At 37.5% G+C, this 15,939-nt stretch overlaps 1 protein-coding gene across 1 annotated transcript; it reads right to left on the bottom strand.

Annotated features, from left to right (window-relative positions):
• Positions 1 to 2,084: 2,084 nt before the first annotated feature.
• LOC124666852 (single-stranded DNA-binding protein WHY1, chloroplastic-like) lies at positions 2,085 to 6,106 on the bottom strand. Its single transcript, XM_047204181.1, has 6 exons — positions 5,771 to 6,106; positions 5,596 to 5,688; positions 4,050 to 4,144; positions 3,141 to 3,214; positions 2,965 to 3,053; positions 2,085 to 2,528 (listed from the first exon to the last, which is right to left on the bottom strand). Exons 1-6 carry the CDS (start codon positions 6,104 to 6,106, stop codon positions 2,415 to 2,417), a joined length of 801 nt encoding a protein of 266 aa, XP_047060137.1. The 3' UTR covers positions 2,085 to 2,414.
• Between the last annotated feature and the right edge of the window lie 9,833 nt (positions 6,107 to 15,939).

The raw sequence follows: 15,939 nt of genomic DNA, 5'->3' as shown, positions 1-15,939 counted from the left end.
CCAATGAATATCCGTTCCTATATAATATTGTTAATCATAGTAATGTCACTGTAGAGAATGTGTTGTCCTCTAATTATATTAACATAGGTTTTGGAAGAACTTTGCATGGCAATAAATGGGACAGATGGAATCACCTATTGCATAGATTAATTCTTGTCTAGCTCACTGATCGTGACGATAGTTTCAAATGGAATCTCACATCATCCGGCCTTTTTACTGTTAAATCCATGTACATCGATTTGCTTAATGGTTACACTGTGTATTTTTAAAAAAAAAAATTGAAAGATGAAGGTACCTTTGAAGATTAGGCTTTTTATGTGGTTTCTTCATAAGAAAGTTACACTCATGAAAGATAATTTAGTCAAACGCAATTCGCATGGCGATGCAAGGTGTTGTTTTTGTGATCAAGAGAAGACAATACAACACCTATTTATATCTTGTCCATTCACAAGCATGATTTGGAAAATTATCTATATGACTTTTCACAAATGTGTTTGGAAATTGGTTGAATGGGGTGCCCCAAATGGATAAAGCTCACATTAAAGTTGGTGTATGTGTTATTCTATGGCGATATGGAAATTTCGCAACGAGTGCATCATTAACAAAAAAAAGGTTTTCGTCATTTTTGCAGGTTATTTTTTTGGCTACCCACTCGATCCATATGTGGTCTTATCTATATTAGAGGACGAGCATCTGGCTATAGATACTGGTGCAACCGATTAGTAATAGTTGCACGGGATTTCTACAGCCGGTGCTGATGGTGTGTTGACCGTCACTTGACATGTTGATGCAAAGGCGCTTCATGTCACTTCTCTTTTTTTCGGTGGCTCATTTTTGTTGAGATCCTTTGTGATCCATGATTTGTAATAATGTTTTTAGATAATCGTGTGTAAAACTGAATGTTTTTAAGTTTAATAGAAGTGGCCGTACGCACCATTTTAATGCAGAGGCTGGGCAACCCATTTCGAAAAAAAACACATCAACAGAATGCGCCATAGCTTCAGATGGATTTATCTGGTCTCATAGTATGGTTTCAACTGCTAGCTCTCAGTCGTTCTAATCCCTTGTTCAGTAAAACAGAACTGAATCCAGATTGAACATATACAACTTCGTGAAAGAGAGAAGTACATTCTAGAGCTAGAAAAGAAGCTGGGTGTTAAAAACAGGGAATTGGATGCTTTGAGGACTGATCATCAAAAGGTTAGTAGTGTTCACTGTTATGTTCTGCACTATTCACATGGAGTCCTAGTGGTCTGTAGTGAGTCTAGTGATCTGTGCCGTCATCTTTTTTCTCGTTTGCAGGTGTTGGCAAATCCCTCTTAGATCTCGCGTCAACCAGGGGTTTATAATGTTAGAAATAATTAGTGAAAGACCAGCTAGCCTGCATGAAACCACCCTGTTTAGGGTTACATGCGGACTGCTGTTTCATCAGCCTCTAATCAGAAATTAAGAATTGTATTATTACCGCAGGGAAGATAGAATAATGTCATGACTGTTCCATTTTTTTTCCCAATGCCTAACAGGTCAATAGGAACATCTACATGACGGAATCTCCGTTAGAAATAAAACAGTAGAAACTCAGCAACGCATCACTCAGAAGCCTGTCAAGAAGAAACAAAACTCAAAATATTACCAAAATCACAACAAAGATTATTTCCTTTTTCTCAATTGAAGGAACCTGAACCTCCTATTTAATTTCTCAAACTGAATATATTTAAAACTGTGTCACGACATGCTCATTGGTCAGTAGAATCCTACCGGGACAAGAGGCACCTGTAAAATCTTCCTTCATGCAGTGGGGTTGATGGAACCGTGGTCCCTATCATGCCAGTGTCTAACTCCACGACCTGTAGATTGGCGCCGCTGGAATGAAATACTCTTTAATTGGCAAATCTGAGAGACAGGAAGCAGAGAGCTTCCCCAACAAGGAAGAAATAGGTGTAGGGCAAATGAGAATCATGATCCAATATATGGCTACAGTGCATAGCTTGTAATTTAGGTTCAGCAAATCAAGAACTTGGATTGCAATTGCAAGCAGTTCAGATTGCAATAGCTCCAACCAAAAAATTGCTACAACAGTAATCTCATGAAGCAATTCCTGAATTAAAAAGTGAGAATTAGATGCTTCCTCTGATTCTGGAGTGAAAACAGAGATCTGTAGTCTTACAATTACAGATCAATCCGTGCAACTCTACATAGCAGAGACAAAATATTTGAATAACAGAGCTCCAACCTGCAGTAACGATAAGCAAAAGGAAGAGGCCAGAACTAAAAATATTCATTGCCTAACTACACCAGAGATTACCCAGCACCAAAGTACTTGCAAACAACGCCACCAAGAATTTTGTATCTGAACGGAACACCACCAACAGTTTCAGCCTTGTTGCCATCTCCTTCAAAGGTATTATCATTCGTCACCGTCTCCACTCAAGTTCAGGCGACGATTGAGGCCTGCTGTATGGCTGTGAATCCTCAGGCTTGATAGAATTTGTAAATGTACTCCATCCCATGATGTGTGGTATGATGTACTGCACATATATATAAAAGAAGTGTTAGACATTACAAAGAACGACTTTGATTTTCGCCCGTTAATTATCTAAAAAGGGCGAACCATCTACCAAACTGTATTTTTGGTTTATTGATACAAGAATGCTTAGCTATAGAAGTGTCCCATGTTTCATAAATTCTATATCCACAGAATGGACTATTGCAGGAAACATACAGCCCAAGTTAGATCTAGTTGTCAATACCGATCTACTGTCAGTCTGTTGCATGCTGACCTCCTCTACACACAATTATGGCAGAAAATAGGTTGATGTGTGCAAGTCATCGGCCATTTCATATATTAAAAAGATGCGGTGTGATGGCATGCAGTTAACTCAAACTACCGTAATGAACTATAAGTAAATAATGGTAAAACAAAACTCCGCTCGAACAATTATAACAAAATCATACGGTACGTACATTGAAAGTCGATACAATGACCGCATATTCTCCTTTAGTTATGGGGATGTAAATGCTTTCATCAACGTTCAAAAGGCGGTTTTGAACACCTACAAGGGAAATGACCACCAGATCAGTTTGGGAACATAGATCCAGATGCAAGTCAAATTTGCAGAAGAGTGATAGTGACTACATACTGAGGTTGAAAAAGCGACCATTGCCATCAGGTGTTGGCTCAACCTTTAGAACCTTGCGAACTTTACCTTCATCGCTGTTTTTTATCAATGACCGGAACAACTGTAAGTATTAAGTTTTCTTTGGTTCACAATGCAAGCAGTCAAATACACAGGTATATCGAAAAGATAATATAAGAAAAAGAATATAAGAATGTGAAGATGATTGAAGTCTTGATGATGTTACAGAAAATAAGGAATAAGCTTGACACACATACAGAAAATTGGGCAGGTCAACAAAATGATATCTTGCACTAAGTCCCTCTTTTGCCAGATTATAATCTTCAACAAAAGAAGGACATATAGTGTCTTCTCCTATTGCCATCCAATTTGAACTACATGATAATGCCAAGGCAGTACTAGGCATCAAGTGTACTTGTATGTTCCAAGACTATTTTACTTCATTGGCAAGAGAGAAGTTTGGCAATTGATATGTTGATATGATACTAATGACTTCCTAAATCATTAGACTCACAATATAAGGAAATAATTATGTTGAAGACGCCCATGGCAGTAACACAAGTTGGCATGCTTAACATAATGGTCTGCATCATGGTTTTTGAGTCGCTGTATAGTCGCCGAGTCGTTTTCCAAAAATCACGGTGACTCGCGACTATACAGCGACTTATGGCGACTATACAGCTTTTTTGGTCGACTATACATGAGTCGCAGCCTCAGGCGACTCACTTTTGAGTCGCAACTCAAAAACAATGGTCTGCATATCCCCAATAGGTATGGCAAAAGGCATAGAACATGTTTGTTTTTTAATTTTTTTTTCACAAACTTCAGTGAGATAAACTCTCAACAAGGGAAGATGCCTTAGGAAAAAAAGCGTGTATCTAGAATAACATAGATAGTACAGGCAAGACCAACCTCCTCCCCTTGAAAGGGTCGTGAAAGAACTCGCAGGAATCTGTTGGACCAAGAGAAAGCAAGGTTCCCATCTCCCACACAGATAACGAGAACACCTGCACCGCGACCAAACAAGTTTGCGTAAACATATATAATATGGGTACCTTCAATCACGAGACTTATTAGGCAATTGCAAAAATATAGTTTCCTTGGACAGGTTTGCAAATTGTATCTTACACGAAGTCCCTCATTTGCCAGTTAGTGATCTGAGCGTCCAGGAGATTTATTAACAAAGAAACCAAGCAAAGGAAATAGAGTCTATAATACATTCTCCCAAAATCAAAGTACGAACTTACTACAAACCAGCAACTACACAGTCAGTCGTCAGCATGGGCGGACACACAGGGTGGGCCGGGTGGGCCGTGGCCCACCCCAAAATTTCATGATTTTTTACACTACCTTAGAAAATAGCGTGGACTTTCCTGGACCGAAAACCGCAGCTCCGCTTGACTGCTTCGTCCCTTCGTCCCATCGCCATCGATCCCTCCTCCGGGTCGCCTCCCCTCGCCGGCGCATCAGTGCCTCGCGCCCTAGCCAGCTTGGTCGCTCGGCCCCTTCCGAACTCCCCGGCCACCATGGCGGTCGCTGCGCCATCGATCTGATGGAAGACAGGTCTGCCCTCCGCCAGACACCAGTGCGCCTCCGCTCAGTCCACTGGGCCACTCGCCGGCGTAGCCGCTCCGGCCGGTCGACGCTCCACTATTTCCGGCCAGGCTCGGTCACGCGCCGCTCAGCTCAGCCCCAGGCCCAACCGCGAACCGCCCCAATCTCTGAATATTTCTCTGTTCCCGTCATGCTTGCAGGAGTCTTGCCATGAGCCCATGAACATCTATATGTTTTTCTGTTGGGCTGTTCTGTTCTGTTCTCTGTTTGGCTAGTTTTTTTTTCTTTTTATATGACTAGGATTACTATCAACTGATACTTTGATTGTAGATTGTAGAATAAGAATAGATGATTTATGTTTGAAAATGGCAAATCAATATCTTATATAATTGTATTGTTTCTATTGCCATTGTAGAATTAATTATGAAGAGGCATGGGGATAGCATGTAAGACTTTCTCGTGTCCTGAACTGCTTGTATTGCAATCTTGCACATTTGAGATATATATATGTAATGAATTTCAATGTTGACAATCTACTAGCTACATATGTTACTCATGTAGCAAACTTTATTACAACACTGGGAGCGCAAAAAATTTTGAGTTGTGCCCACCCTCCAAATTTTTTCTGCGCCCGCCACTGGTCGTCAGCCCAAAAAGGCAGTAATAGGTTAATGGCTTCATTAAAGTTTGCAACACTTGATTAGTTTCCAACATTTTGGCAACGTCTTATCCATCTTGAAAAGAGTGCGAATCTTTGTAACACCTTTCTGTAGCTAGACTAGACGATTGCTCGGCTCAGACATAGTAATAACCTTTGTTAAAACATTGTGAACTGAGGCGGAAATGAACAAGCATTTTAATCGAACCTTAGACAAAGTAGAGAGAGAAAGGAAATCCAGTATACCTGCTTACGAGACCAATCGTACTGCCTGGCCGCCACCGCCGGGGCGAACTGGAGCAGCACGAACCCCTCCTTCACCACCTTGAGCGCCCCAGACTGCAATGCACGGAAGGCCCATCAATACGGAGACAAGAAGGGGCAGCAGTAGTAGCCGCATGCCGCGCCACATTCTACCTACTTCGAGCGGCACGAACTGCGGGGGTCTGGGGTCGAAGGCGAGCGCCGCCTTGCCCTTGTAGATGCTGTAGCTGGCGAAGACCCTCGCGCCCGGCGTCCCCTGCGCCGGCGTGGGAGGCGGTTGCCCGTACACGTCGCGCTGCGGCGGAGGCGGCGGGGCCCGCGGGTCGAAGTAGTCGGAGTGGCGCGCGGGGACGACGGAGCAGACGGAGGAGGGCGGGGGCCTGGAGGAGAGGGCGAGGGAGTGGGAGGGCGCCTTGGCGTGGTGCGGGAGGAGGGAGAGGGGCTGGAGGGGCGGCGGCGGCGAGGGGAGCGAGAGGGAGAGCGGCGGCGGCATTTCGTCGAACGGCGGGTGGGCGTGTGGGTGGGTGTGGCCAGCCGAGGCGAGAGAGGGTTTGTTTCGTTGGGTAGGGGTTTATCCTGTGGTGTGGTTTGGGCGGCGGGCAGGCTCGTGCTCGTGGGTGGCATCCAGCCGTTACGTTATCATCTTCGGGACAATGGAGACGTGGGGCCATTTGGCAGACAGATTTGTTCAAGTGTTCAACCACCTAAACATAAACGATTGGACAATTGCAACCAGACCTTGGATACAGGAGCCTTGATGAGCTTGTTAACAAGCTTCAGGAGGCCTTCAAATAGGGTTAACAAGCTTCAGGAGGCCTTCAGGAGGGCTTCAGGAGGCCTTCAAAATCTTAAAATTTCATGTCCAAATTCGACATGGACACTGAGAAACAAAAAAGAGAAAATCGAAATTTTGGAATGTTGTAGGGACATACTTCATGAGCACTCACAATTTTTCGTATAATTTTTTGACATGTATAAAATACATTTTTTATACGGTAGCAACCGTAGCATACGAAGGGGTGGGAGCACTAGATATTCTCTCGTAGGTGGTGGGTGAATAGAAACTTGAGAGGGAAAAGGAGAAGTAAAGAGGAACTCCAATCCTAACTATAACCCTAAACTCGTCTTGCTGAGAAGTCAAGCATGAAGAGAAGTGGTTTTGGGTTTCGAAACATGGAAATTTCAAAAACCTCCCAAAAGCTTCATTTTAGAGTGACTAAGAAGGATCCAGGCTTACCTTTTCATTTTCATGTTTTTAACTTGTTTAAATCTTGGTCAAACCTAGGATTTGACCAAGATTCAAATGGGCATAAAAATTCGAAGAAAATCAAGAAAACGAAAAACCAAAGCACATAGGTTTCTTATGTCATATAGTAAGCATTCAAGTTGATAAACAAGGTCTAGACATATTCAAACCAGTAAAATCATGTATCTACCCCCTAACCCTAAACTCTGTCTTATGAAGTCAAGCATGAAGAGAAGTAGTTTTGGGTTTCAAACATGGAAATTTCAAAAACCTCCCAAAAGCTTCATTTTAGAGTGACTAAGAAGGATCCATGCTTTACCTTTTCATTTTCATGTTTTTAACTTGTTTAAAGTTTGGTCAAACCTAGGATTTGACCAAGATTCAAATGGGCATAAAAATTCAGAAGAAAAATCAAAAAAATGAAAAACCAAAGCACATAGGCTTCTTATGTCATATAGTAAGCATTCAAGTTGATAAACAAGGCCTAGACATATTCAAACCAGAAAAGGCATGTATCTACACCCTAACCCTAAACTCTGTCTTATGAAGTCAAGCATGAAGAGAAGTGGTTTTGGGTTTCAAACATGGCAATTTCAAAAACCTCCCAAAAGCTTCATTTTAGAGTGACTAAGAAGGATCCAGGCTTACCTTTTCATTTTCATGTTTTTAACTTGTTAAAAACTTGGTCAAACCTAGGATTTGACCAAGATTCAAATGGGCATAAAAATTCAAAAAAAACAAAAAATGAAAAGCCAAAGCACATAGTCTTCTTACGTCATATAGTAAGCATTCAAGTTGAGAAACAAGGTCTAGACATATTCAAACAGAAAGATCATGTATCTACCCCTAACCCTAAACTCTGTCTTATGAAGTCAAGCATGAAGAGAACTGGTTTTGGGTTTCAAACATGGAAATTTCAAAAAAACACCCAAAAGCTTCATTTTAGAGTGACTAAGAAGGATCCAGGCTTACCTTTTCATTTTCATGTTTATAACTTGTTAAAATCTTGGTCAAACCTAGGATTTGACCAAGATTCAAATGGGCATAAAAATTCAAAAAAAAAAAATGAAAAACCAAAGCATATAGTCTTCTTATGTCATATAGTAAGCATTCAAGTTGATAAACAAGGTCTAGACATATTCAAACCAGAAAAATCATGTATCTACCCCTAACCCTCAACTCTGTCTTATGAAGTCAAGCATGAAGAGAAGTGGTTTTGGGTTTCAAACATGGAAATTTCAAAAACCTCCCAAAAGCTTCATTTTAGAGTGACTAAGAAGGATCCATGCTTACCTTTTCACTTTCATGTTTTTAACTTGTTTACAAGCTTGGTCAAACCTAGGATTTGACCAAGATTCAAATGGGCATAAAAATTCGAAGAAAATCAAAAAATGAAAAACCAAAGCACATAGGCTTCTTATGTCATATAGTAAGCATTAAAGTTGATAAACAAGGCCTAGACATATTCAAACTAGAAAATGCATGTATCTATCCCTAACCCTAAACTCTGTCTTATGAAGTCAAGCATGAAGAGAAGTGGTTTTGGGTTTCAAACATGGAAATTTCAAAAACCTCCCAAAAGCTTCATTTTAGAGTAACTAAGAAGGATCCATGCTTACCTTTTCATTTTCATGTTTTTAACTTGTTTAAATCTTGGTCAAACCTAGGATTTGACCAAGATTCAAATGGGCATAAAAATTCAGAAGAAAATCAAGAAAAACGAAAAACCAAAGCACATAGGTTTCTTATGTCATATAGTAAGCATTCAAGTTGATAAACAAGGTCTAGACATATTCAAACCAGAAAAATCATGTATCTACCCCCTAACCCTAAACTCTGTCTTATGAAGTCAAGCATGAAGAGAAGTAGTTTTGGGTTTCAAACATGGAAATTTCAAAAACCTCCCAAAAGCTTCATTTTAGAATGACTAAGAAGGATCCATGCTTTACCTTTTCATTTTCATGTTTTTAACTTGTTTAAAGTCTTGGTCAAACCTAGGATTTGACCAAGATTCAAATGGGCATAAAAATTCAGAAGAAAATCAAAAAAATTAAAAACCAAAGCACATAGGCTTCCTATGTCATATAGTAAGCATTCAAGTTGATAAACAAGGCCTAGACATATTCAAACCAGAAAAAGCATGTATCTACCCCCTAACCCTAAACTCTGCCTTATGAAGTCAAGCATGAAGAGAAGTGGTTTTGGGTTTCAAACATGGCAATTTCAAAAACCTCCCAAAAGCTTCATTTTAGAGTGACTAAGAAGGATCCATGCATACATTTTCAATTTCATGTTTTAAACTTGTTTAAATCTTGGTAAAACGTATGATTTGACCAAGATTCAAATGGGCATAAAAATTCAAAAAATCAAAAAAACATAGTCTTCTTATGTCATATAGTAAGCATTCAAGTTGATAAACAAGGTCTAGACATATTCAAACCAGAAAAATCATGTATCTACCCCTAACCCTAAACTCGTCTTATGAAGTCAAGCATGAAGAGAAGTGGTTTTGGGTTTCAAACATGGAAATTTCAAAAACCTCCCAAAAGCTTCATTTTAGAGTGACTAAGAAGGATCCAGTGCTTACCTTTTCATTTTCATGTTTTTAACTTGTTTAAATCTTGGTCAAACCTAGGATTTGACCAAGATTCAAATGGGCATAAAAATTCAAGAAAATCAAAAAATGAAAAACCAAAGCATATAGTCTTCTTATGTCATATAGTAAGCATTCAAGTTGATAAACAAGGTCTAGACATATTCAAACCAGAAAAATCATGTATCTACCCCCTAACCCTAAACTCTGTCTTATGAAGTCAAGCATGAAGAGAAGTGGTTTTGGGTTTCAAACATGGAAATTTCAAAAACCTCCCAAAAGCTTCATTTTAGAGTGACTAAGAAGGATCCATGCTTACCTTTTCATTTTCATGTTTTTAACTTGTTTAAAGCTTGGTCAAACCTAGGATTTGACCAAGATTCAAATGGGCATAAAAATTCAGAAGAAAATCAAAAAAAATGAAAAACCAAAGCACATAGGCTTCTTATGTCATATAGTAAGCATTCAAGTTGATAAACAAGGCCTAGACATATTCAAACTAGAAAATGCATGTATCTATCCCTAACCCTAAACTCTGTCTTATGAAGTCAAGCATGAAGAGAAGTGGTTTTGGGTTTCAAACATGGAAATTTCAAAAACCTCCCAAAAGCTTCATTTTAGAGTGACTAAGAAGGATCCAGGCTTACCTTTTCATTTTCATGTTTTTAACTTGTTTAAATCTTGGTCAAACCTAGGATTTGACCAAGATTCAAATGGGCATAAAAATTCAGAAGAAAATCAAAAAATGAAAAACCAAAGCACATAGGCTTCCTATGTCATATAGTAAGCATTCAAGTTGATAAACAAGGCCTAGACATATTCAAACCAGAAAAAGCATGTATCTACCCCCTAACCCTAAACTCTGTCTTATGAAGTCAAGCATGAAGAGAAGTGGTTTTGGGTTTCAAACATGGAAATTTCAAAAACCTCCCAAAAGCTTCATTTTAGAGTGACTAAGAAGGATCCAGGGCTTACCTTTTCATTTTCATGTTTTTAACTTGTTTAAATCTTGGTCAAACCTAGGATTTGACCAAGATTCAAATGGGCTTAAAATTCAAAAAAATCAAAAAATGAAAAACCAAAGCACATAGTCTTCTTATGTCATATAGTAAGCATTCAAGTTGATAAACAAGGTCTAGACATATTCAAACCAGAAAAATCATGTATCTACCCCATAACCCTAAACTCTCTCTTATGAAGTCAAGCATGAAGAGAAGTGGTTTTGGGTTTCAAACATGGAAATTTCAAAAACCTCACGAATGCTTCATTTTAGTGTGACTACGAAGAATCCATGCTTACTTTTTCATTTTCATGCTTTAAACTTGTTTAAACCTTGGTCAAACCTAGGATTTGACCAAGATTCAAATGGGCATAAAAATTCAAGAAAATTAAGAAAATGAAAAACCAAAGCACATAGGCTTCTTATGTCATATAGTAAGCATTCAAGTTGATAAACAAGGTCTAGACATATTCAAACCAGAAAAATCATGTATCTACCCCTAACCCTAAACTCGTCTTATGAAGTCAAGCATGAAGAGAAGTGGTTTTGGGTTTCAAACATGGAAATTTCAAAAACCTCCCAAAAGCTTCATTTTAGAGTGACTAAGAAGGATCCAGGCTTACCTTTTCATTTTCATGTTTTTAACTTGTTTAAATCTTGGTCAAACCTAGGATTTGACCAAGATTCAAATGGGCATAAAAATTCGGAGGAAAATCAAAAAATGAAAAACCAAAGCACATAGGTTTTTTATGACATATAGTAAGCATTCAAGTTGATAAACAAGGCCTAGACATATTCAAACCAGAAAAATCATGTATCTACCCCCTAACCCTAAACTCTGTCTTATGAAGTCAAGCATGAAGAGAAGTGGTTTTGGGTTTCAAACATGGAAATTTCAAAAACCTCCCAAAAGCTTCATTTTAGAGTGACTAAGAAGGATCCATGCTTACCTTTTCATTTTCATGTTTTTAACTTGTTTTAAATCTTGGTCAAACCTATGATTTGACCAAGATTCAAATGGGCCTAAAAATTCAGAAGAAAATAAAAAAAAAATGAAAAACCAAAGCACATAGTCTTCTTATGTCATATAGTAAGCATTCAAGTTGATAAACAAGGCCTAGACATATTCAAACCAGAAAAATCATGTATCTACCCCTAACCCTAAACTCTGTCTTATGAAGTCAAGCATGAAGAGAAGTGGTTTTGGGTTTCAAACATGGAAATTTCAAAAACCTCCCAAAAGCTTCATTTTAGAGTGACTAAGAAGGATCCAGGCTTACCTTTTCATTTTCATGTTTTTAACTTGTTTAAATCTTGGTCAAACCTAGGATTTGACCAAGATTCAAATGGGCATAAAATTCAGAAGAAAATCAAAAAAATTAAAAACCAAAGCACATAGGCTTCTTATGTCATATAGTAAGCATTCAAGTTGATAAACAAGGCCTAGCCATATTCAAACCAGAAAAATCATGTATCTACCCCTAACCCTAAACTCTGTCTTATGAAGTCAAGCATGAAGAGAAGTAGTTTTGGGTTTCAAACATGGAAATTTCAAAAACCTCCCAAAAGCTTCATTTTAGAGTGACTAAGAAGGATCCATGCTTTACCTTTTCATTTTCATGTTTTTAACTTGTTAAAAACTTGGTCCAACCTAGGATTTGACCAAGATTCAAATGGGCATAAAAATTCAGAAAAAATGAAAGAAATGAAAAACCAAAGCACATAGGCTTCTTATGTCATATAGTAAGCATTCAAGTTGATAAACAAGGCCTAGACATATTCAAACCAGAAAAGGCTTGTATCTACACCCTAACCCTAAACTCTGTCTTATGAAGTCAAGCATGAAGAGAAGTGGTTTTGGGTTTCAAACATGGAAATTTCAAAAACCTCCCAAAAGCTTCATTTTAGAATGACTAAGAAGGATCCTGGGCTTTCCTTTTGATTTTCATGTTTTAAACTTGTTTAAATCTTGGTCAAACCTAGGATTTGACCAAGATTCAAATAGGCATAAAAATTCGAAAAATCAAAAAAATAAAAACCAAAGCACATAGTCTTCTTATGTCATATAGTAAGCATTCAAGTTGATAAACAAGGTCTAGACATATTCAAACCAGAAAAATCATGTATCTACCCCTAACCCTAAACTCTGTCTTATGAAGTCAAGCATGAAGAGAAGTGGTTTTGGGTTTCAAACATGGAAATTTCAAAAAACCACCCAAAAGCTTCATTTTAGAGTGACTAAGAAGGATCCAGGCTTACCTTTTCATTTTCATGTTTATAACTTGTTAAAAACTTGGTCATAGCTAGTATTTGACCAAGATTTAAATGGGCATAAAATTTAAAAAAAAAATGAAAACCAAAGTACATAGTCTTCTTATGTCATATAGTAAGCATTCAAGTTGATAAACAAGGTCTAGACATATTCAAACCAGAAAAATCATGTATCTACCCCCTAACCCTCAACTCTGTCTTATGAAGTCAAGCCTGAAGAGAAGTGGTTTTGGGTTTCAAACATGGAAATTTCAAAAACCTCCCAAAAGCTTCATTTTAGAGTGACTAAGAAGGATCCATGCTTACCTTTTTACTTTCATGTTTTTAACTTGTTTAAAGCTTGGTCAAACCTAGGATTTGACCAAGATTCAAATGGGCATAAAAATTCGAAGAAAATCAAAAAATGAAAAACCAAAGCACATAGGCTTCTTATGTCATATAGTAAGCATTAAAGTTGATAAACAAGGCCTAGACATATTCAAACTAGAAAATGCATGTATCTATCCCTAACCCTAAACTCTGTCTTATGAAGTCAAGCATGAAGAGAAGTGGTTTTGGGTTTCAAACATGGAAATTTCAAAAACCTCCCAAAAGCTTCATTTTAGAGTAACTAAGAAGGATCCATGCTTACCTTTTCATTTTCATGTTTTTAACTTGTTTAAATCTTGGTCAAACCTAGGATTTGACCAACATTCAAATGGGCATAAAAATTCAGAAGAAAATCAAAAAAATGAAAAACCAAAGCACATAGGCTTCTTATGTCATATAGTAAGCATTCAAGTTGATAAACAAGGTCTAGACATATTCAAACCAGAAAAAGCATGTATCTACCCCTAACCCTAAACTCTGTCTTATGAAGTCAAGCATGAAGAGAAGTGGTTTTGGGTTTCAAACATGGAAATTTCAAAAACCTCCCAAAAGCTTCATTTTAGAGTGACTAAGAAGGATCCAGGCTTACCTTTTCATTTTCATGTTTTAAACTTGTTTAAATCTTGGTCAAACCTAGGATTTGACCAATATTCAAATGGGCATTAAAATTAAAAAAATCAAAAAATGAAAAACCAAAGCACATAGTCTTCTTATGTCATATAGTAAGCATTCAAGTTGATAAACAAGGTCTAGACATATTCAAACCAGAAAAATCATGTATCTACCCCATAACCCTAAACTCAGTCTTATGAAGTCAAGCATGAAGAGAAGTGGTTTTGGGTTTCAAACATGGAAATTTCAAAAACCTCCCAAAAGCTTCATTTTAGAGTGACTAAGAAGGATCCAGGCTTACCTTTTCATTTTCATGTTTTTAACTTGTTTAAATCTTGGTCAAACCTAGGATTTGACCAAGATTCAAATGGGCATAAAAATTCGAAGAAAATCAAAAAATGAAAAACCAAAGCACATAGGTTTCTTATGTCATATAGTAAGCATTCAAGTTGATAAACAAGGTCTAGACATATTCAAACCAGAAAAATCATGTATCTACCCCCTAACCCTAAACTCTGTCTTATGAAGTCAAGCATGAAGAGAAGTGGTTTTGCGTTTCAAACATGGAAATTTCAAAAACCCCAAAAGCTTCATTTTAGAGTGACTAAGAAGGATCCAGGCTTACCTTTTTCATTTTCATGTTTTTAAGTTGTTAAAAACTTGGTCAGACCTAGGATTTGACCAAGATTCAAATGGGCGTAAAAATTCAGAAAAAAATGAAAGAAAACAAAAACCAAAGCACATAGGTTTCTTATGTCATATAGTAAGCATTCAAGTTGATAAACAAGGTCTAGACATATTCAAACCAGAAAATCATGTATCTACCCCCTAACCCTAAACTCTGTCTTATGAAGTCAAGCATGAAGAGAAGTAGTTTTGGGTTTCAAACATGGAAATTTCAAAAACCTCCCAAAAGCTTCATTTTAGAATGACTAAGAAGGATCCATGCTTTACCTTTTCATTTTCATGTTTTTAACTTGTTTAAAGTCTTGGTCAAACCTAGGATTTGACCAAGATTCAAATGGGCATAAAAATTCAGAAGAAAATCAAAAAATGAAAAACCAAAGCACATAGGCTTCTTATGTCATATAGTAAGCATTCAAGTTGATAAACAAGGCCTAGACATATTCAAACCAGAAAAAGCATGTATCTACACCCTAACCCTAAACTCTGTCTTATGAAGTCAAGCATGAAGAGAAGTGGTTTTGGGTTTCAAACATGGAAATTTCAAAAACCTCCCAAAAGCTTCATTTTAGAGTGACTAAGAAGGATCCAAGCTTACCTTTTCATTTTCATGTTTTTAACTTGTTAAAAACTTGGTCAAACCTAGGATTTGACCAAGATTCAAATGGGCATAAAAATTCAAAAAACAAAAAAATAAAGGACATAGTCTTCTTACGTCATATAGTAAGCATTCAAGTTGAGAAACAAGGTCTAGACATATTCAAACCAGAAAAATTATGTATCTACCCCTAACCCTAAACTCTGTCTTATGAGGTCAAGCATGAAGAGAAGTGGTTTTGGGTTTCAAACATGGAAACTTCAAAAACCTCCCAAAGGCTTCATTTTAGAGTGACTAAGAAGGATCCATGCTTACCTTTTCATTTTTCATGTTTTAAACTTGTTTATATCTTGGTCAAACGTAGCATTTGACCAAGATTCAAATGGGCATAAAAATTCAAAAAAATGAAAAACCAAGGCATAGTCTTCTTATGTCATATAGTAAGCATTCAAGTTGATAAACAAGGTCTAGACATATTCAAACCATAAAATCATGTATCTACCCCCTAACCCTCAACTCTGTCTTATGAAGTCAAGCCTGAAGAGAAGTGGTTTTGGGTTTCAAACATGGAAATTTCAAAAACCTCCCAAAAGCTTCATTTTAGAGTGACTAAGAAGGATCCATGCTTACCTTTTCACTTTCATGTTTTTAACTTGTTTTAAAGCTTGGTCAAACCTAGGATTTGACCAAGATTCAAATGGGCATAAAAATTCAAGAAAATCAAAAAATGAAAAACCAAAGCACATAGGCTTCTTATGTCATATAGTAAGCATTAAAGTTGATAAACAAGGCCTAGACATATTCAAACTAGAAAATGCATGTATCTATCCCTAACCCTAAACTCTGTCTTATGAAGTCAAGCATGAAGAGAAGTGGTTTTGGGTTTCAAACATGGAAATTTCAAAACCTCCCAAAAGCTTCATTTTAGAGTGACTAAGAAGGATCCATGCTTA

Source organism: Lolium rigidum, chromosome 1 (genome assembly GCF_022539505.1).
Source record: "Lolium rigidum isolate FL_2022 chromosome 1, APGP_CSIRO_Lrig_0.1, whole genome shotgun sequence".
Lineage (NCBI taxonomy): Eukaryota > Viridiplantae > Streptophyta > Magnoliopsida > Poales > Poaceae > Lolium > Lolium rigidum.
Note: the sequence above shows the minus strand (reverse complement) of the source record. Positions and strands in the feature narration are given on the sequence as shown.

Coding starts and splice junctions, on each gene's coding strand:
- LOC124666852 (XM_047204181.1), bottom strand. CDS start 6,106: ATGCCGCCGCCGCTCTCCCTCTCGCTCCCCTCGCCGCCGCCGCCCCTC. Junction 5,689..5,770: donor CGCAGTTCGTGCCGCTCGAA/GTAGGTAGAATG, acceptor CGTGCATTGCAG/TCTGGGGCGCTCAAGGTGGT. Junction 2,529..2,964: donor TCATTGTATCGACTTTCAAT/GTACGTACCGTA, acceptor ATATATGTGCAG/TACATCATACCACACATCAT.